Raw genomic sequence first — 23,192 nt, forward strand, 5'->3', positions numbered from 1 at the left:
CTGTTTGACAGGAATTTGTCCAAGTATGAACTTTGGGAGTGTTTTGACAAAAAAGATGTCAGGGATTTGTTGCAGGAAAGTGGAAAGGTTCTTCCTCTTGTTCATTAGAATTAGTACTTGGAAAGATGAATGAATACCGACCTGTATACTCTGGAGTTGCAGTTATATGGGATGATGTTGACTCTGTTGTTTGCTCTGATGTTATGGTTGCTGATTCGGATGTTGTACTTTGTGATGTAGATGAAATTGTTGTGATTTCCGTTGACCTACCTGTAGTCGTGGAAGATAACGTAATTTGAGGAATGTGTGTGAATGCGGTCAGTTGATTACAGTGATGTTCAGATGAATGTGATGTACTTACCTGGCAAAGGTGATGGTGTCTGACTTGACGACTGGGAAGAAATGGAGGAAACCTCTGTTGTCCCACTGGAGGCTGATGAAGAAACAGATTTAAAGTTTAGAGATGTATCTGATTTCATCTCTATAGAGATAGAGATGAAATATCTACACTTGTGGTTAAGTTAGTTGTATGAATTATGTAGAATCATGCCTTGGTGAGTGCGTTTATGGAAATACCTCTTTGTGAAAGCGGAAAATCAGAGGTTAAATGATAAAACAGTGACTGCAACATTTATGATGGGGTTTAGATGGAAAGCAGCAAATGACTGTGGATCCCTTAAACTCAGCTGAAATTTTGCTAAAGTTGCCGTTGAATTTGACAATGTGACAGCCGTTCTGAATGATATGAAATGCAAAATTGATGAATAGTTTGCTGTCATTTCTTTGTTGACAATTATGGAGAAAAATGATGTTGAGAGAAAGGAGGGCCTGTCTTATGGACGATATCGAATGCAATGTTGAAAACTTATATCCCGTTTCGAAGAACAGAATGAAAGATTTAGCTTGTTGGAGAGTGATCTCCACATTTATGAAGGAAGGAAGAATTTGGAGGAAGGTACTTGAATGAGTATTTAATCAGAGATGCTGGTTGACAGGAATTTGTCCAAGTATGTACTTTGGGAGTGTTTTGACAAAAAAGATGTCAGTGATTTGTTGCAGGAAAGTGGAAAGGTTCTTCCGCTTGTTCATTAGAAGGAGTACTTGTAAAGATTGATGAATACTGACCTGTATACTCTGGAGTTGCAGTTATATGGGATGATGTTGACTCTGTTGTTTGCTCTGATGTTATGGTTGCTGATTCGGATGTTATACTTTGTGATGTAGATGAAATTGTTGTGATTTCCGATGACCCACCTGTAGTCATGGAAGATAACGTAATTTGAGGAATGTGTGTGAATGCGGTCAGTTGATTACAGTGATGTTCAGATGAATGTGATGTACTTACCTGCCAAAGGTGATGGTGTCTGACTTGACGACTGGGAAGAAATGGAGTAAACCTCTGTTGTCCCACTGGAGGCTGATGAAGAAACAGATTTAAAGTTTAGAGATGTATCTGATTCCATGCCGAAAGAAATCGAGATGAAATATCTACACTTGTTGTTAAGTTAGCTGTATGAATTATGTAGAATCATGCTTTGGTGAGTGTCTTGAAATACCTCTTTCTGAAAGCAGAAAATCAGAGGTTGAATGATAAAACAGTGACTGCAACATTTATGATGGGGTTTAGATGGAAAGCAGCAAATGACTGTGGATCCCTTAAACCCATCTGAAATTGTGGTCAAGTTGCAGTTGAATTTGACAATGTGACAGCCGTTCTGAATGATATGAAATGTAAAATTGATGAATATTTTGCTGTCATTTCTTTGTTGTCAATTATGGAGAAAAATGATGTTGAGAGAAAGGAGGGCCTGTCTTAGGGACGATGTCGAATGCAATGTTGGAAACTTATGTTCCAATTTTGAAGAACAGAACGAAAGATTTAGCTTGTTGGAGAGTGATCTCCACATTTATGAAGGAAGGAAGAATTTGGAGGAAGGTACTTGAATGAGTATTTAATCAGAGAAGCTGTTTGACAGGAATTTGTCCAAGTATGTACTTTGGGAGTGTTTTGACAAAAAGTTGTCAGTGATTTGTTGCAGGAAAGTGGAAAGGTTCTTCCGCTTGTTCGTTAGAAGGAGTACTTGTAAAGATTGATGAATACTGACCTGTATACTCTGGAGTTGCAGTTATATGGGATGATGTTGACTCTGTTGTTTGCTCTGATGTTATGGTTGCTGATTCGGATGTTGTACTTTGTGATGTAGATGAAATTGTTGTGATTTCCGTTGACCCACCTGTACTCGTGGAAGATAACGTAATTTGAGGAATGTGTGTGAATGCGGTCAGTTGATTACAGTGATGTTCAGATGAATGTGATGTACTTACCTGCCAAAGGTGATGGTGTCTGACTTGACGACTGGGAAGAAATGGAGGAAACCTCTGTTGTCCCACTGGAGGCTGATGAAGAAACAGATTTAAAGTTTAGAGATGTATCTGATTCCATCCCTATAGAGATAGAGATGAAATATCTACACTTGTGGTTAAGTTAGTTGTATGAATTATGTAGAATCATGCCTTGATGAGTGCGTTTATGGAAATACCTCTTTGTGAAAGCGGAAAATCAGAGGTTAAATGATAAAACAGTGACCGCAACATTTATGATGGGGTTTAGATGGAAAGCTGCAAATGACTGTAGATCCCTTAAACTCAGCTGAAATTTTGCTAAAGTTGCCGTTGAATTTGACAATGTGACAGCCGTTCTGAATGATATGAAATGCAAAATTGATGAATATTTTGCTGTCATTTCTTTGTTGTCAATTATGGAGAAAAATGATGTTGAGAGAAAGGAGGGCCTGTCTTATGGACGATGTCGAATGCAATGTTCGAAACATATCCCATTTTGAATAACAGAATGAAAGATTTAGCTTGTTGGAGAGTGATCTCCACATTTATGAAGGAAGGAAGAATTTGGAGGAAGGTACTTGAATGAGTATTTTATCAGAGATGCTGATTGACAGGAATTTGTCCAAGTATGTACTTTGGGAGTGTTTTGACAAAAAAGATGTCAGTGATTTGTTGCAGGAAAGTGGAAAGGTTCTTCCGCTTGTTCATTAGAAGGAGTACTTGTAAAGATCGATGAATACTGACCTGTATACTCTGGAGTTGCAGTTATATGGGATGATGTTGACTCTGTTGTTTGCTCTGATGTTATGGTTGCTGATTCGGATGTTATACTTTGTGGTGTAGATGAAATTGTTGTGATTTCCGATGACCCACCTGTAGTCGTGGAAGATAACGTAATTTGAGGAATGTGTGTGAATGCGGTCAGTTGATTACAGTGATGTTCAGATGAATGTGATGTACTTACCTGGCAAAGGTGATGGTGTCTGACTTGACGACTGGGAAGAAATGGAGTAAACCTCTGTTGTCCCACTGGAGGCTGATGAAGAAACAGATTTAAAGTTTAGAGATGTATCTGATTCCATCTCTATAGAGATAGAGATGAAATATCTACACTTGTGGTTAAGTTAGTTGTATGAATTATGTAGAATCATGCCTTGGTGAGTGCGTTTATGGAAATACCTCTTTGTGAAAGCGGAAAATCAGAGGTTAAATGATAAAACAGTGACCGCAACATTTATGATGGGGTTAAGATGGAAAGCAGCAAATGACTGTGGATCCCTTAAACTCAGCTGAAATTTTGCGAAAGTTGCCGTTGAATTTGACAATGTGACAGCCGTTCTGAATGATATGAAATGCAAAATTGATGAATATTTTGCTGTCATTTCTTTGTTGTCAATTATGCAGAAAAATGATGTTGAGCGAAAGGAGGGCCTGTCTTATGGACGATATCGAATGCAATGTTGAAAACTTATATCCCGTTTCGAAGAACAGAATGAAAGATTTAGCTTGTTGGAGAGTGATCTCCACATTTATGAAGGAAGGAAGAATTTGGAGGAAGGTACTTGAATGAGTATTTAATCAGAGATGCTGGTTGACAGGAATTTGTCCAAGTATGTACTTTGGGAGTGTTTTGACAAAAAAGATGTCAGTGATTTGTTGCAGGAAAGTGGAAAGGTTCTTCCGCTTGTTCATTAGAAGGAGTACTTGTAAAGATTGATGAATACTGACCTGTATACTCTGGAGTTGCAGTTATATGGGATGATGTTGACTCTGTTGTTTGCTCTGATGTTATGGTTGCTGATTCGGATGTTATATTTTGTGGTGTAGATGAAATTGTTGTGATTTCCGTTGACCCACCTGTAGTCGTGGAAGATAACGTAATTTGAGGAATGTGTGTGAATGCGGTCAGTTGATTACAGTGATGTTCAGATGAATGTGATGTACTTACCTGGCAAAGGTGATGGTGTCTGACTTGACGACTGGGAAGAAATGGAGGAAACCTCTGTTGTCCCACTGGAGGCTGATGAAGAAACAGATTTAAAGTTTAGAGATGTATCTGATTCCATCTCTATTGAGATAGAGATGAAATATCTACACTTGTGGTTAATTTAGTTGTATGAATTATGTAAAATCATGCTTCGGTGAGTGTCTTGAAATACCTCTTTGTGAAAGCGGAAAATCAGAGGTTAAATGATAAAACAGTGACTGCAACATTTATGATGGGGTTTAGATGGAAAGCAGCAAATGACTGTGGATCCCTTAAACTCAGCTGAAATTTTGCTAAAGTTGCCATTGAATTTGACAATGTGACAGCCGTTATGAATGATATGAAATGCAAAATTGATGAATAGTTTGCTGTCATTTCTTTGTTGTCAATTATGGAGAAAAATGATGTTGAGAGAAAGGAGGGCCTGTCTTATGGACGATATCGAATGCAATGTTGAAAACTTATATCCCGTTTCGAAGAACAGAATGAAAGATTTAGCTTGTTGGAGAGTGATCTCCACATTTATGAAGGAAGGAAGAATTTGGAGGAAGGTACTTGAATGAGTATTTAATCAGAGATGCTGGTTGACAGGAATTTGTCCAAGTACGTATTTTGGGAGTGTTTTGACAAAAAAGATGTTAGTGATTTGTTGAAGGAAAGAGGAAAGCTTCTTCCGCTGATTCATTCGAAGGAGTCCTGTAAAGATTTTTGAATACCGACCTGTATTTTCTGGAGTTATAGTTACGTGGGATGGTATTGAGTCTGATGTTTGATCTGATGTTATGGTTGCTGATTCGGATGTTATACTTTGTGATGTAGATGAAATTGTTGTTATTTCCTTTGACCCACCTGTAAACATGGAAGATAACATAATTTGAAGAATATGTGTGAATTCAGATGATAATTATAGTGATGTTTCGGACGAAGGTGATGTACTTACCTGCCAAAGGTGATGGTGTCTGACTTGCTGACTGGGAAGAAATGGAGGAAACCTCTGTTGTCCCACTGGAGGCTGATGAAGAAACAGATTTGAATTTTAGAGATGCATATGATTCAGTTCCTGTCAATGTAGAGTTGAAATATCGACACTTGTGCTTAGGTTAGTTGTATGAATTATGTAGAATCATCCTTTGGTGAGTGTGTTAATGGAAATACCTCTCTCTGAAAGCAGCAAATCAGAGGTTGAATGATAAATCAGTGACTGCAACATTTATGATTGTTTAGATGGAAATCATCAAATGACTGTAGATCCCTTAAACTCATCTGAAATTGTGTTAAAGTTGCAGTTGAATTTGACAATGTGACAGCAGTTCTGAATGATATGAAATGTAAAATTGAAGAATATTTTGCTGCCATTTCTTTGTTGTGAATCATGGAGAAGAATGAGAGAAGGGAGGGTCTGTCTTATGGACAATGTCAAATGCAATGTTTTAAAACTATATCCCATTTTGAAGAAACGGAATCAATTATTTAGCTTGTTGGTGAGTGAGCTCCATATTTATAAATGAAGGAAGAATTTGGAGGAAGGTACTTGAATGAGTGTTTGATAAGAGGCGCGGGTTGCAGAAATTTGTCTATGTATGTAACTTGTTAGTGTTTTGGAAAAAAATGATATCGGTGAATTGATGAAGGAAAGAAGAAAGCTCCCTATATTTGTTCGTTAGAAGGAGTTCTGTAAAGATTGATGAATATCTACCTGTATATTCTGGCGTTTCACTTACGTGGGATGAGATTGAGTCTGTTGTTTGTTCTGCTGCTGTTGTTGCTGTTTCAAATGGTGTACTTTGTGATGTAGATGAAATTGTTGTAATTTCCATTGACCCACCTTTAGATGTGGAAGGTAACGTAACCAGAAGAATGTGTATGAATGTTGTCAGCGGATTACAGTGATGTACAGGATGAAAGTAATAAGACTAAAATGGCAGGCGTGATTGTCTGACTTGTGATCCGGGAGGAATCAGATTGGACCTGTGTTGTCCCATTGGATGCTTATGGAGAAACAGAGTTAAATTTTAGAGATATGAATGATTTTCCTTCTGTAGAAAAGGAGAGAGATGAAATTTCCGAACTTGTGTTTAAGGTAACTGGACGGATGATGTCGAATCATCTTTTGCTTGACGATCTTAATATACCAGGATTAAGAAGCCTCTCTCTGAATGCAAAGATTCAAAGCTTGAAAGAAAAATCAATGATTGCAACATTTACAATTGTTAGGATTAAAAACATCAAACGACAGCAGATTTCATGATTTCTGCTGAATTTGACAATGTTTTGGCATTTCTGACTGATGTGAAATGTAAAATTGGTGAACAATTTCCTGGCAAGTCTTGGTTGTTAATAATACAGAAGAAACATTTTGAGAGAATACAATGCTTGTCACATGGACAATGTGGTAAAATCGTTTCCCACATGGAAGACAGTAATGAAAGTTTTGTTGGAGATGAGCTGAAAACATATGTAGAAAGAAAGAATTTGGAACAAAGTATGTTAATGTATATTTCATAAGAGATAATGGTTGACAGAAGCTTGTCCAAGTGTGCACATTGTAAGCGTTTTGGAAAATGGATGTTGGTGAGTTGTTGAAGGAAAGAGGAAGGCTTCCTATGGTCAGGTGTCCGGTGGAGTCGTGTAAAGATTGATGAATACCTACCAGTATATTCTGGAGATGTAGTTTTGTGGGATGATATTGAGATTGTTGTTTGCTCTGATGGCGTGGTTGCTGACTCAAATGGTGTACTTGATAATGTAGATGAAATTGTTGTTATTTCCTTTGACCCACCTGTAAACATGGAAGATAACATAATTTGAAGAATATGTGTGAATTCGGATGATAATTATAGTGATGTTTCGGACGAAGGTGATGTACTTACCTGCCAAAGGTGATGGTGTCTGACTTGCTGACTGGGAAGAAATGGAGGAAACCTCTGTTGTCCCACTGGAGGCTGATGAAGAAACAGATTTAAATTTTAGAGATGCATATGATTCAGTTCCTGTCGATATAGAGTTGAAATATCGACACTTGTGCTTAAGTTAGTTGTATGAATTATGTAGAATCATCCTTTGGTGAGTGTGTTAATGGAAATAGCTCTCTCTGAAAGCAGCAAATCAGAGGTTGAATGATAAATCAGTGACTGCAACATTTATGATTGTTTAGATGGAAATCATCAAATGACTGTAGATCCCTTAAACTCATCTGAAATTGTGTTAAAGTTGCAGCTGAATTTGACAATGTGACAGCAGTTCTGAATGATATGAAATGTAAAATTGAAGAATATTTTGCTGCCATTTCTTTGTTGTGAATCATGGAGAAGAATGAGAGAAGGGAGGGTCTGTCTTATGGACGATGTCAAATGCAATGTTGTAAAACTATATCCCATTTTGAAGAAACGGAATCAATTATTTAGCTTGTTGGTGTGTGTGCTCCATATTTATAAATGAAGGAAGAATTTGGAGGACAGTACTTGAATGAGTATTTGATAAGAGGCGTGGGTTGACAGAAATTTGTCTATGTATGTAACTTGTTAGTGTTTTGGAAAAAAATGACGTCGGTGAATTGATGAAGGAAAGAATAAAGCTCCCTGTGTTTGTTCGTTAGAAGGAGTTCTGTAAAGATTGATGAATATCTACCTGTATATTCTGGTGTTTTACTTATGTGGGATGAGATTGAGTCTGCTGCTGAAGTTGCTGTTTCAAATGGTGTACTTTGTGATGTAGATGTAATTGTTGTAATTTCCATTGAACCACCTGTCGGCATGGAAGATAACGTAACCAGAAGAATGTGTGTGGACGTTGTCAGTGGATTACAGGATGAAAATAATAAGACTAACTGGCAGGCGTGATTGTCTGGTTACAATCTGGGAGGAATCAGATTGGATCTGTTTTGTCCCATTGGATGCTTATGGAGAAACAGAGATAAAATTTATAGTACGGATGAGTCTGTTTCTGTAGAAAAGGAGGGAAATGAAATTTCTGCACTTGTGTTTAAGGTAGTTGTACGAATGTAAATTCGTAAGGTGGGGTGTTGAGACCCAGGCCAATAGTGAGGAAAGAGAAGATCTTAATATACCAGGATTAAGAAGCCTCTCTCTGAATGCAAAGATTCAGAGATTGAAAGAAAAATCAATGATTATAATTTTTCCAATTATTAGGATGAAAAACATCAAATGACAGCAGATTTCATGAGTTCTGCTGAATTCGACAATGTTTTGGCATTTCTGACTGATGTGAAATGTAAAATTGGTGAACAATTTCCTGGCAAGTCTTGATTGTTAATTATAGAGAAGAATTATGTTGAGAGAATAAAATGCTTGTTACATGGAACAATGTGGAAAAATAGCATCCTACATGGATGACAGTAATGAAAGATTTGGCTTTGTTGGAGAGTGAGGTGAAAATATATGGAGAAAGAAAGAATTTGGAACAAAGTATGTTAATGAGTCTTTAGTAAGAGTTGATGGTTGACAGAAATTTGACCAAATGTGCACATTGTAAGTGTTTTGGAAAATAGATGTTCTTGAAGGAAAGAGGAACGCTTCCTTTGGTCGGGTGTTCGGTGGAGTCATGTAAAAATTGAGAAATACTTACCTGTATATTCTGGAGCTGTAGTCTTGTTGGATGATATTGATGGTGTGGTTGCTGATTCGAGTGGTGTACTGGGTAGTGTAGATGAAATTGTTGTTATTTCCGTTGACCTGCCTGTAGCCGTGGAAGATAACATAATTTGAAGAATGTGTATGGATGCGATCAGGTAAGTATAATAATGTTTCGGATGAATGTGATGTACTTACCTGCCAAAGGTGATGGTGTCTGACTTGACGACCGGGAAGAAATGGAGGAAATCTCTGTTGTCCCATTGGAGGCTGATGAAGAAACAGATTTAAATTTTAGAGATGCATATGATTCAGTTCCTGTCGATATAGAGTTGAAATATCTACACTTGTGCTTAAGTTAGTTGTATGAATTATGTAGAATCATCCTTTGGTGAGTGTGTTAATGGAAATAGCTCTCTCTGAAAGCAGCAAATCAGAGGTTGAATGATAAATCAGTGACTGCAACATTTATGATTGTTTAGATGGAAATCATCAAATGACTGTAGATCCCTTAAACTCAGCTGAAATTGTGCGAAAGTTGCAGCTGAATTTGACAATGTGACAGCAGTTCTGAATGATATGAAATGTAAAATTGATGAATATTTTGCTGCCATTTCTATGTTGTCAATTATGGAGAAGATTGATGTTGAGAGAAAGGAGGGCCTGTCTTATGGATGATGTTGAATGCAATGTTGTAAAATTATATCCCATTTCGAAGAAGAGAATGAAAGATTTACCTTGTCGGAGAGTGATCTCCATATTTATAAAGGATGAATACCTCCCTGTATATTCTGGAGTTGTAGTTATGTGAAATGATATTGAGTCTGTTGGTATGGTTGCTGATTCATATGGTGTACTTTGTGATGTAGATGTAATGGTTGTGATTTCTGTAGTCGTGGAAGATAACATAGTTCGAGGAATGTGTGTGAATGCAGTCAATTGATAACAGTGATATTCAGATGAATGTGATGTACCTACCTGCTGAAATTGATGGTGTCTGACTTGTCGACTGGGAAGAAATGGAGGAAAACTCTGTTGTCCCATCGGAGGCTGATGAAGAAACAGATTTAAAGTTTACAGATGCATATGATTCTGTTCCTATACATATAGAGTTGAAATATCTGCACTTATACTGAAGTTAGTTGTATGAATTATGCTTGAGTGTGTTAATAAAAAAGCCTCTCTCTGAAAACAGCAAATCAGAGGTTGAATGATAAATCAGTGACTGCGACAACTATGATTGTTAGGATGAAATGCGTGAAATGACTGTTGATCCCTTAAACTCGGCTGAAATTGAATTAATTTTAAAGCTGCCGCTGATCTTGACAGTGTGACAGCAGTTCTGAATGATATGAAATGTAAAATTGATAAATGTTTTCCTACCATTTATTTGTTGTCAATTATGGGGTTGAATGATGTTGAGAGAAAGCAGGGTCTGTCTTATGAACGATGTCAGATGCAATTTTGTAAAATTATTTCTCATTTCGAAGAACAGAATGAAAGATTTAGCTTGTTGGAGAGTGATCTCCATAATTATAAAGGAAGGAAGAATTTGGAGGACGGTACTTGAGTGAGTATTTAAACAGAGACGCTGATTGACAGGAATTTGTCCAAGTATGTACTTTGGGAGTGCTTTGAAAAAAAAAGATGTTCGTAATTTGTTGAAGGAACGAGGAAAGCTCCCTATGCTTGTTCGTGAGAAGGAGTATTGTAAAGATTGATGAATACCGACCTGTATATTTTGGAGTTGTAGTTATGTGGGATGATATTGAGTCTGTTGTTTGCTCTGATGTTATGGTTGTTGATTCATATGGTGCACTTTGTGATGCAGATGGAATTGTTGTGATTTCCGTTGACCCACCTGTAGTCGTGGAAGATAATGTAACTAAAATGTTATATGTGAAGGTGGTCAGTTAATTTCAGTGTTGTACAGATTGAAGATCATAGGCTAACCTAGCAAATGTTCTGGTGTCTGACTTGAAGGATGGGAGGAACTGGATTGGATCTGTGTTGTCCCATTGGACGCTGGTGAAGAATCATATTTAACGTTTAGAGATGCGGAATATTCTGGTTCTGTAGAAGTAGAGAGAATTGAAATTTCTGCACTTGTCTTTAAGTTCGTTGTGTGAATGTGTTGAATGTTTTTTTGCTTGCGTGTCCTCACAGAATAGTGTTTAAAAGCATGTCTCTGAGAGCAGTGATTGCAATGCTAAAAAATTTCAAATGAGTGTAGTATCCATGGATTCTGCTGCATTTGCATTAGTGTTTTTGGTGCAGCTGAATTTTACAATGTGGTAGTCTTACTGATGTGAAATGTAAAATTGGTGAACAATTTCTTGCCATTCTTGGTTGCCAATTATAGATAAGCATTATGTTGTGAGAAAGCAATGGCTGTCATGTGGACGATGTAGAATGCAATGTTGAAAAATTGTTTCCCACTTCGAGCACAGTACTGAATGGTTTGGCTTTGTCACAGCATGTACTGAAAATGTATGAAGAAAGAAAGGATTTGGAGGAAAGTATATTAATGAGTAATTAATGAGAGACGAAAATTTACAGAAATTTGTCCAAGTGTACACATTGTGAACGTTTTGGAAAATGGATTTTGGTGAGTTGTTGAAGAGGAAGGCTTCCTATGCTCAGATGGGTATTGCCAATTTTGATGAATACCTACCTGTTTTTTCTGGATTTGCAGTATTGTGGAATGATATTGAAACTGCTGTTTGCTCTGATGGTGTGGTTGCTGATTTGGATGGTGTACTTTGTGATGTAGATGAAATTGTTGTGATTACCGTTGACCCATCTGTAGACGTGGAAGATAATGTAATTTAAAGAATGTGTATGATTTTGGTCAGTTAATACATTGACATGACAATTACAGAGAAGCTCACCTCGAGTCATAATCTATTAAATATCAAGAGGCAAAGAACTATCTCCAAGGTCAATATTTCAAGTAAAAATTAACAATTTTATTATTTAAGTCCAAAAGAGAACATTAGACAAGTATTTACAAACCCTTTCTCTTAAACCTATCTTTTACCTCCCACTCTACAATACTGGTCTGATAAAATACTCAGATTAAGATTTACAAAAAAAGAATTACTTTTCTGAAGCAGTCAGCTTGGTCGATTGTCCTTTTTATATTTTCCTGTGGAGGTTGTTCTCTAGCTCGACTTCACTGTTCTGCTGCACAAATTTCTTGTGGACAGGTACCTTTCAGAGAGCAATTCAGCTAGCAATCTATACTTGTTGGTGTTCTTGGCAGTTCTCCCCCTAAGTGTTCAAAATGTCCAGTTTTATATCCCCAAACATCAGATCATTTCATTAGTTGGATGTTATCAAAACACTATATTCAAATTTGATTGGATTTTCGTATTTGGGGCATAATTTAAACTGATTACCTGAATTTGGATTTGTTTTTGTTCCATGGCAACACAACTCCAGCTCTTTGTTTCAACCAAGAGTTACTTTTTTAGGTTGTTTAGGACATTTTGTGCTTTCAGTCAGTGCTTGCTAGCTTCTTCTCTCTCTTAAAAGTACAGTACACCTCTACACCTTCATAACATTTCCCCCCTTAAGCAAAAATGAACAATCGCAATGGAAAGATTGCTTCATTTCTTTTTTCTCTATTCCTTAACCACATTATCGTGACATACATATGAAACTAATCAAAGTTAATTTTAACATTTTTCCACTACATATATATAACATTGAATAGACACCAATCTCATTGACACTTTATCAGGGTTCACATGATATACCCTTTATAGTTTTCTTCTCCTTGGCATCTTTACTGGATTGTTCACCTGACTCAACATTTTCTCAATCTTAAAAATCACACAACACCAGGTTATAGTCCAACAGGTTTAATTGGAAGCACACTAGCTTTCAGAGCGACACTCCTTCATCAAGTGATTGTGTCACAGTAACAGTATTAACACATCATCCCCTCAGGAAAACATCCAAGTCTCAGAGGTTTTATCTGCCACCTGCTTCATTCTACGTTGTTCCCTCTTTAGGTGCTGTTTAGTTAACTCACCTAATCAAATTAATCTCTCCCTCACCTCTGATACATAATCCAAGTGTGAGATCTCCTATTTTGGTCCTGTCAATTTCTCTTTAATTAATTTCAAAGGGCCTCTCACTTCATTTTTGAATATTAACTTGGAGGGAGTAAACTGAGTGGATTCATTTGGGGCATCTCTAATGGCAAACAATAAGAATGGGATACCTATATCCCTATCATTTGGGTAATCCTGGCAGTATGCTCTCAGTATGGTCATCAAGGTCTGATGCCACCTTTCTAAAGCTCCCTGGGATTCAGGATGATATGCACTTGACTTAAAGTGCTGTATATCTTAGCTATCTATGATCTTCTTAGGCCTGACAGTAAAATTACAATGTTGTTCTGACTGAATAGCTCTGGGTAGCCCATACCGCGTGAAGAAAGCTATTAACTCTTCTACCACCCTTTTTGCCTTGATACTCCTTAATGAAATTGTCTCCAGAAACCTGGTAGACACATCCATTATGGTCAACAAGTACTAGTTCCCACTTTTAGTTCTCAGGAGGGGACCTACACAACCAATTATGACCCACATGAAAGGTTCTTCAAATGCGGGAATTGGCAACAATGGTGCTGGTTTTATTACCACCTGTGGCTTACCTACCATTTGGCATGTATGACACATACAGCAAACGTTAACCACATCCTTACGCGTTGCAGGCCAATATAAATGCTTTTGTACCTTAGCCTGAGTCTTTCATACCTGTAGGTGGCCTCCTATAGGTCGTTCATGTCCTACCCATAACACTTCCTGTCTGTACCCTCCTGGCAACACAATCTGGAAAACTTTGGTCCATTTCTCCTCTGCAGTAACCTGCCATGGTCTCCATTTCCATCTTAGGATTCAATCTTTCAGATAATCACCCTCAGGAATATTCTTTGCTTCCTTTTTGGAGTATGCATCCACATATATATCTTTTATCGTCTTGTCTTCCTGTTGTATGTCCCTGAGCCTTTCAGGAATAAACATTTCTCTCTGACCCTCTGTCTGTTCAAGTTTGTCCTGCACCATTACGTCAAACAGCATGTCTGCTAACTGAACCTCAACTCCTTCATCTTTCTCTTTAGTTTTTGCTTCGTGCCGTGACTTATGGTCATGGGATCTTGTTAGACAATAGACAATAGACAATAGGTGCAGGAGTAGGCCATTCTGCCCTTCGAGCCTGCACCACCATTCAATATGATCATGGCTGATCATCCTCAATCAGTATCCTGTTCCTGCCTTATCTCCATAACCCTTGATTCCACTATCCTTGAGAGCTCTATCCAACTCTTTCTTAAATGAATCCAGAGACTGGGCCTCCACTGCCCTCTGGGGCAGAGCATTCCACACAGCCACCCATTCTCTGGGTGAAGAAGTTTCTCCTCATCTCTGTCCTAAATGGTCTACCCCTTTATTTTTAAGCTGTGTCCTCTGGTTCGGCACTCACCCATCAGCGGAAACATGTTTCCTGCCTGCAGAGTGTCCAATCCTTTAATAATTTTACATGTCTCAATCATATCCCCTCTCAGTCTTCTGAACTCAAGGGTATACAAACCCAGTTGCTCCAGTCTTTCAGTGTAAGGTAATCCTGCCATTCCAGGAATTGACCTCGTGAACCTACACTGTACTCACTCAATAGCCAGAATGTCTTTCCTCAAATTTGGAGACCAGAGCTGCACACAGTACTCCAGGTGTGGTTTCACCAGGGCCCTGTACAGCTGCAGAAGAACCTCTTTGCTTCTATACTCAATTCCTCTTGTTATGAAGGCCAGCATGCTATTAGCCTTCTTCACTACCTGCTGTACCTGCATGCTTGCCTTCATTGACTGGTGTACAAGAACACCCAGATCTCTCTGTACTGCCCCTTTACCTAAATTGATTTCCTGCTATTCTTTGTTGTCAATTATAGATAAGAATGATGTTGTCAGAAAGTAATGGCTGTTACGTGGACGATGTAGAATGCAATGTTGAAAAATTGTTTCCCACTTCGAGGACAGTACTGAATGATCTGGCTTTGTCAGATCGTGTACTCAAAATGGAACAAGAAAGAAAGAATTTGGAGGAAGGTATGTGAATGAGTAAATAATAAGAGATGAAGATTGTCAGAAATTTGTTCAAGTGTGCACATTGTCAGTGGTTTGGAAAGTAGATGTTAATGAATTGTTGAAGCGAAGAGAAAGTCCCCCATGTTTGGCTGTTAAAAAGAGTATCTTAAACATTGATGAATACCTACCTACATATTCTGGAGTTGTTAGTTTTGTGGGATGATATTGCCTCTGTTTGTTCTGATGGTATGGTTCCTGTACTTTGTGATGTCAATGAAATTGTTGTTATTTCTGTTGGCCCATCTGTAGATGTGGAAGATAACGTAATTTGAAGAATGTGTGTGAATGCGGTCAGTTCATTATAGTGATGTTCAGGACGAAGGTGATGCATACCTGTCAAAAGTGATGGTGTCTGACTTGATGACTGGGATGAAATGAATTGAAACTCTATTGTCCCATTTGTTATGACCAGGCCAGACCTCCTCAAAACTTACAAGAAATTAGTTCAGACCCTAACTTTGCTAATTGTTTTTAGCAGATGTATAGTGGATATTCCAGGCGTATTGCAGCCTACCCAACCATTTAGTTTTAAAGAAGATGTAATTTATTTGCAGGAATGCTAAATGAAACACAAACAAAAAAGACAACAGAATACAGAATAACTTGAGCTATCTGAAAACCCAACAGATTATCCTACCTGAATGATGCTGTTCCAAATATTTGCAATAATCCCCATAAACACCTCTTTGTAAAAAAAGGAAAAATCCAACACAGGTTCTTACAAGAGAGATGTCAGAGAGAGGGAGGATCAGCATGGACCTGCTTCTTTGGGTCTAGCAGCTTCAAAGCTGACTGCTTGCTAAAACCAAACCAAACCAGGGTAAAGCTTGAGCTGGGAGAACTGGTCACTCCCCTTTCATTGTACAAGTATTATTTTTAAAACTTAAAGGCTTCATCAAGTAGATCAACCCCAGACATTTTGTAGCATGTAACTTTACGACCTCCTGAAAGACAACCCCAAGGACAACCTAACCTTGTTAAAGGAGTAGCTTCATCACACCTCCCCCGTTAAAAACAAAGAACCATCAATATCTAAAGATGGTTTAATTTTCAAACCCCTGAATCTTAAATTGTTGGTACACTGCAACACATATACATTACATTGACAATAATCATGCAAACATGCACTACTCCATTTTGTTTCAGTCTGTTTTACTTCATCCATCAAATGCCTCCGTTTGCTCCTTAAGGTCTTAACAATGTGTCTGCAATCACATTTTCTCATTTTTCCTCATGCACAATTTTGAATTTCAATGGCTGTAAAAACAAGCTCCATCTATACAGTGTGGAATTTTTGTTGATATATTTCTCCACAAACTTCACTGGGTTATGTTCAGTGTATATGACCGTCTCAGATATATTACTGGTAACATAAACACTGAAATGTTGTAATGCTAACACCAAGCTCAAAGTCTCCTTCTTAACTGTTGAATACTTCTTCTGATGAATGTTCAATTTCCTGGAGAAATACCCGATAGGACTTCTTATCTTCTCACTGTTTCCTGTAAGAACACAGCACTAACACCTACATCACCTGCTTTGATATCCACCTTGAATGGTTTGGAGATGCCGGTGTTAAAAATCACACAACACCAGGTTATAGTCCAACAGGTTTAATTGGAAGCATACTAGCTTTCGGAGCGACGCTCCTGATGAAGGAGAATCGCTCCGAAAGCTAGTGTGCTTCCAATTAAACCTGTTGGACTATAGCCTGGAGTTGTGTGATTTTTCACCTTGACTGGCTTTGCGTAGTTAGGTGTGGCCAATACCGGGGCAGTGGTTAACATAACTTTCAGGATGTCAAATGCCTTTTGACAGTATGCTGTCCACAGAAACTTTTTGCCTTTCTTTAGCAATTCAGTGAATGGAGCAGCCACACTGCTAAAATTTGGTATGAATTTTAAATAAAATCTACTCAATCCCAGGAATGTAGTGCTGCTCTTTTTGCTGATGATATGGGAAATTCCCCTATGACCGTGGTTTTTGCATTCAGTGTGGCCATTTGTCCATGTCCAATAACATGGCTCAGGAAGATGACTTGGGCTTTGGCAAATTCACTTTTAGCTATGTTTTTCACCAAGCCTGCCTCCCGAAGTTGAATAATTCTGATAAATGTTGCAAATGTTCCTTCCATGTGTGACTGAAAATCAATGGGTCATCAATATAAATTACACAATTGGGTAATCCGGAAATGACCTTATTGGTTAATCTCTGAAATGTAGCTGACACATTTTCCATGACTTTAAACTGATTCAGTCCATTTGGCATTATGAAAGCCGAAATTATCTTCGTTCTTTTGGTCAAAGATACCCACCAGTATCCTCTGAGCAAGTCCAACTTAAAATATAAGTTGCTTGTCCCACCTTTTCAACTGAGTGTTTCAAACGTGAAATTGGACATGCAATAGTCTTTGGAACTACATGGACTTTGTGATAGTCCACACATAACCGTTGGGTACAATCTGGCTTTGTCACCATTACTATGGGTCAGCTCCAGTCACTGTAACTCACTTTGATTATGTCGTCTTGGAACATGCGTTCAATCTCCATTTGAACTTGCGCCAACTTCAGAAGTTTATGCCGAAAAGGATATTGCTTATTTGGAATAGCATCTCCTTTAACTACATCAGGCATAATTAGGTTAGTACTTCTCAGCTTATTTGCACATATCTCCCCATGCAATAGTAATAACTCTTTCAGGTAATTTTGAATTTCCTCTGGAAGGTAACTCAATAAGAGAACATAGAACATAGAATACAATACCTTTGGCCCTCAATGTTGTGCTGAACTTTTATCTTACTCTAAGATCAGATGAACCTATCTTCCATGTGCAAGAGTTGCTTAGGTGTCCCTAATTTATCAGACTCTACTATTACTGCTGGCAGGGCATTCCACGCTCCACCACTCTCTGTATAAAGAACCTACCTCTGACCTCTCCCCTAAACCTTCTACCAATCACCTTAAAATTATGCCCCCTTGTGATAGCCATTGCCACCCTGGAAAAAATCTCTGGCTATCCACTCTATCTATACCTAGAAGGCATAGAGAGGCAATAATTTATCCCTATTTTTGACAACTTCCTCATTGTCCAAATCAGAATCATTTGAACTTGGTTCTTTATTCTGTGTTGTAATCAATAACACAGTCTCCTTTGGCATTCCTTCCCTGTTAAAAACCCCTTTGAGGATATTCACATGACACACTCTGTGAGAGTTCTTTCTGTCTGGAGACCTTATCAAACAGTTCACCTCACTCAATTCCCTTTCGACTTGATATGGTCCACTAAACTTTGCTTTTAACGGTTCACCTATTGCTGGAAGTAACACTAACACCTATCCCCGACAAAAATTGCGAATCTTTGATATCTTGCCTGCTTCCTGTTTTGTTGTATGCTGTCATACTTTAAAATGCTGTTTAGCTAACTCCCCCACTCGATTTAATCGTTTCCTAAAATTTGACACATAGTCCGAATATGTGGTATTTGAATTATGACTTATTAATTTCTCCTCAATCAATTTTAGTAGTACTCTCACTTCATGCCCAAAAACTAATTCAAATGGACTGAATTTGGTCCATCTCTCATCATAAAAAGTATAAACGCAATTCCCTTATCCCAATCATCTGGATAAACTTGACTATAAATCCTCAACATGGTACTTAATGTCTGATGCTGCCTTTATAGTGCTCCCTGGGACTCTGGATAGTATGCAGTAGATTTGAAATGTTTTAGATTAGATTAGATTACATTACAGTGTGGAAACAGGCCCTTCGGCCCAACAAGTCCACACAGACCCACCGAAGCGCAACCCACCCATACCCCTACATTTACCCCTTACCTAACACTACGGGCAATTTAGCATGGCCAATTCACCTGACCTGCACATCTTTGGACTGTGGGAGGAAACCGGAGCACCTGGAGGAAACCCACGCAGACACGGGGAGAACATGCAAACTCCACACAGTCAGTCACCTGAGGCAGGAATTGAACCCGGGTCTCTGGTGCTGTGAGGCAGCAGTGCTAACCACTGTGCCACCGTGCCACCTAAACTATTCCTAAATCACAGAACATTTAAAAGTTACATTCTCAAGTAAACTTCCACAATTGGTGTCATGTCAGCCCAGATAATGCATTGAAGGTGTGAGCTCCCCTGTTCCCACACACTTACACATTTAAGTTTGTGGGGTGAATTTGTATGTGCAGAATTACATTTCACCTTGCTCAAAAACTGCATGAATCCATGTAAGACTCTGTAAATCCATTTTTTAGATTAGAATCAGTCTGACCATTGCGGCACAGACAACCTCACACAGGGCAACTCCCACCTTACACGCATTATCTGGGCCGACATGATGCCAAGTTTAAAGCTCACCTGAGAATGTATCTTTAAATATTCTGTGATTTACATATAAAAGATCTGAAACCAACGTTTTCATTCTAAAAGATGAAAGATTTAACAAACAATCCAGGTCTTTTTCAATCTGTAATTTCAGTTACATCACACTGTAAACTTTTGCTATAAATTCTGTGTTATACTCTACAACCACCTGATGAAGGAGCAGCACTCTAAAAGCTAGTGCTTCCAAATAAACTTGTTGGAATATAACCTGGTGTTGTGTGATTTTTTAACTTTGTACACCCCAGTCCAACACCAGCATTTCCAATTAATGACTTATGGAAAGGAGGCAGCTCCAACCTCAGCGTGCCCACTAATTCCAGAAGCTTGGCCTTATTCACCTTTATAAAACCCATGAAGTCACTTCTTTCACCCCCAGAAAACTCTTGGTGACTGAAAGAGCCATTGCTATCCCAAGCATTGTTTAAACTAACCAGGTTCAACACCCGGAACAAAAGGCACGAACAGCTACCACTCACTGCCTTTGCGTTCAGCAATCCTAATACTAAATCAGAACTATAGAAGAAATCCTGCAAAGAGCTCCCAAACTGTTATAGACCAGGCTAGACCTCCTCAAAACTTTTCAAGAAAGTAGTACAGACCCCAACTATACTAATTGTTTTAAGCAGGTGTAAAATGGACATACCAGGAGTGATGTAGCTGACCCAACCACTTTTAAACAAAACAGAATTTATTTGCATGAGTACTGAATGAAACACAAACAAAAGACAACAGAATACAGAATAACTTGAGCTATCCAAAAACCAATTTGATGATCCTAACTGAATGATGCTGTTCCAAATATTTGCAACAATCCCTATAAAGACCCCTTTGCAAAAAATGGTAAAGTCCAACACAGGTTCGAACAAGAGAGATGTCAGAGAGAGGGATGATCAGCATGGACCTGCTTCACAGATGATGGCCTGCGAAAACCAAACTAAACCAGAGTACAACTGAGCTGGGAGAACTGGCCATTCACCTTTCATTGTACACGTTTTGTTTTGAAACTTAAAAGCTTCCTCAAGTAGATCAAGGTAAACTGGCCAAAAATATAAAGGAGGATAAAAGCGTTTTTAGGTATGTGAAAGGCAAAAAAATGGTTAAGACTAAAATTGGGCCCTTGAAGACAGAAACAGGGGAATATATTACGGGAACAAAGAAGTGGTAGAAGAATTGAATTTGTACTTCAGATCTATTTTCACTGGGGAAGACACAAGCAATCTCCCTGAGGTAACAGTGGCTAAAGGACCTGAGCTTAAGGGAATTTATATTTGCCAGGAATTGGTGTTGGAGACACTGTTAGGTCTGAAGGTTGATAAGTCCCTGGGGCCTGATGATCTACATCCCAGGGTACTGAAGGAGGTATCTCGAGAAATCATGGATGTGTTGGTGATTATTTTCCAGAGTTCGATAGATTCGGAATCAGTTCCTGCGGATTGGAGGGTGGCTAATGTTGTACCACTTTTTAAGAAAGGTGGGAGAGAGAAAGCAGGAAATTATAGACCAGTTAGTCTGACCTCAGTGGTGGGAAAGATGCTGGAGTCTATTATAAAGGATGACATTATGACACATCTGGATAGTAGTAACAGGATAGGTCAGAGTCAGCATGCATTTATGAAGGGGAAATCATGCTTGACTAATCTTCTGGAATTTTTTGAGGATGTAACACTGAAGATGGACAAGGGAGATCCAGTAGATGTAGTGTACCTGACTTTCAGAAAGCTTTTGATAAAGTCCCACATAGGAGGTTAGTGAGCAAAATTAGGGCGCATGGTATTGGGGGCAAAGTACTAACTTGGATTGAAAGTTGGATGGCTGACAGGAAACAAAGAGCAATGATAAACGGCTCCATTTCGTAATGGCTGGCAGTGACCAGTGGGGTACTGCAGGGATCCGTGCTGGGACCGCAGCTTTTTACAATACATATTAATGATATAGAAGATGGTATTAGTAATAACATTTGCAAATTTGCCGATGATACTAAGCTGGGTGGCAGGGTGAAATGTGATGAGGATGTTAGGATATTACAGAGTGACCTGGACAGGTTAGATGAGGGGTCAGATGCATGGCAGATGCAGTTTAATGTGGATAAATGTATGGTTATCCACTTTGGTGGCAAGAACAGGAAGGCAGATTACTACCTAAATGGAATCAATTTAGGTAAAGGGGCAGTACAAAGAGATCTGGGTGTTCTTGTACACCAGTCATTGAAGGTAAGCATGCAGGTTCAGCAGGTAGTGAAGAAGGCTAATAGCATGCTGGCCTTCATAACAAGAGGAATTGAGTATAGAAGCAAAGAGATTCTTCTGCAGCTGTACAGGGCCCTGGTGAGACCACACCTGGAATATTGTGTGCAGTTCTGGTCTCCAAATTTGAGGAAAGACATTCTGGCTATTGAGGGAGTGCAGCGTAGGTTCACGAGGTCAATTCCTGGAATGGCGGGAGTACCTTACACTGAAAGACTGGAGCGACTGGGCTTGTATACCCTTGAGTTTAGAAGACTGAGAGGAGATATGATTGAGACATATAAGATTATTAAAGGATTGGACACTCTGCAGGCAGGAAACATGTTTCCGCTGATGGGTGAGTGCCAAACCAGAGGACACAGCTTAAAAATAGGACAGAGATGAAGAGAAACTTCTTCACCCAGAGAGTGGTGGCTGTGTGGAATGCTCTGCCCCAGAGGGCAGTGGAGGCCCAGTCTCTGGATTCATTTAAGAAAGAGTTGGATAGAGCTCTCAAAGATAGTGGGACCAAGGGTTATGAAGATAAGGCAGGAACAGGATACTGATTAAGGATGATCAGCCATGATCATATTGAATGGTGGTGCAGGCTCGAAGGGCAGAATGGCCTACTCCTGCACCTATTCTCAATTGCCTATTGTCTAACCCCAGACATTTCAGAGCCTGTGTCCTTAGGACCTCCTGAAAAAAAACCCCAAGGACAACCTAACCTTGATAAAGGAGCAGCACATTGGAGAATGATCAAGAAACAGATGTAAAGTCTAGAGATGTGTATTATTCTGTTTCTCTAGAAATAGAGATGAAATATCTGCACTTGTGTTGAAGTTAGTTGTATGAATTAAGTAGAATCATTCTTTACTTGAGTGCGTGAATGAAAAAGCCAATCTCTGAAAGCAGAAAATCACAGGTTGAATGATAAATCAATGATTGCAACATTTATGATTGTTAAGATGAAAGCATCAAATCACTGTAATTCCCTTAAACTCTGGTGAATTTGAATTTATGTTGTTGGTGCAGCTGAATTGGACATTGTGACGGCAGTTCTGAATGATGTGAAATACAAAATTGATGAATAATTTCCTGCCATTTCTTTGTTGTCAATTATGGAAAAGAATGTCGTTGGGAGAAAGGAGGGCCTGTTGTATGGAGTTTGAACCTAATATGGAAAAATTATTAACCACTTCAAAGAAATGATTGAAAGATTTTAGTTTGTTGGAGAGTGATCTCCACATTTATGAAGGAGGGAAGAATTTGGAGGAAGGTGCTTGAATGAGTATTTAATCAGAAACGCTGGTTGACAGGAATTTGTCCAAGTATGTACTTTGGGAGTGTTTTGGAAAAAAAGATGTTGGTAAGTTGTTGAAGGAATGAGGAAAGCTCCCTATGCTTGTTCGTTAGAAGGACTATTGTAAAGGTTGATGAATACCTACCTGTATATTCTGGAGATGTAGTCTTGTGGGATGATATTGAGAGTGTTGTTTGC

General features: G+C 38.7%; 1 protein-coding gene across 1 annotated transcript in view; it reads right to left on the reverse strand.

Annotated features, from left to right (window-relative positions):
* LOC140479505 (uncharacterized) overlaps positions 1 to 9,828 on the reverse strand; it is a 34,312-nt gene extending 24,484 nt beyond the window's left edge. The window contains exons 1-17 of the mRNA XM_072573335.1: positions 9,657 to 9,828; positions 9,118 to 9,189; positions 8,915 to 9,025; positions 7,201 to 7,272; positions 6,981 to 7,109; positions 5,271 to 5,342; positions 5,051 to 5,179; positions 4,292 to 4,363; positions 4,072 to 4,200; positions 3,308 to 3,379; positions 3,088 to 3,216; positions 2,326 to 2,397; positions 2,106 to 2,234; positions 1,346 to 1,417; positions 1,126 to 1,254; positions 362 to 433; positions 142 to 270 (exon numbers count right to left, since the gene is read on the reverse strand). Coding sequence (XP_072429436.1) covers positions 142 to 270; positions 362 to 433; positions 1,126 to 1,254; positions 1,346 to 1,417; positions 2,106 to 2,234; positions 2,326 to 2,397; positions 3,088 to 3,216; positions 3,308 to 3,379; positions 4,072 to 4,200; positions 4,292 to 4,363; positions 5,051 to 5,179; positions 5,271 to 5,342; positions 6,981 to 7,109; positions 7,201 to 7,272; positions 8,915 to 9,025; positions 9,118 to 9,189; positions 9,657 to 9,828 — 1,762 coding nt within the window. The remainder of the gene's footprint in view (positions 1 to 141; positions 271 to 361; positions 434 to 1,125; positions 1,255 to 1,345; positions 1,418 to 2,105; positions 2,235 to 2,325; positions 2,398 to 3,087; positions 3,217 to 3,307; positions 3,380 to 4,071; positions 4,201 to 4,291; positions 4,364 to 5,050; positions 5,180 to 5,270; positions 5,343 to 6,980; positions 7,110 to 7,200; positions 7,273 to 8,914; positions 9,026 to 9,117; positions 9,190 to 9,656) is intronic.
* Between the last annotated feature and the right edge of the window lie 13,364 nt (positions 9,829 to 23,192).

The sequence above is a fragment of the Chiloscyllium punctatum genome, chromosome 1 (genome assembly GCF_047496795.1).
Source record: "Chiloscyllium punctatum isolate Juve2018m chromosome 1, sChiPun1.3, whole genome shotgun sequence".
Lineage (NCBI taxonomy): Eukaryota > Metazoa > Chordata > Chondrichthyes > Orectolobiformes > Hemiscylliidae > Chiloscyllium > Chiloscyllium punctatum.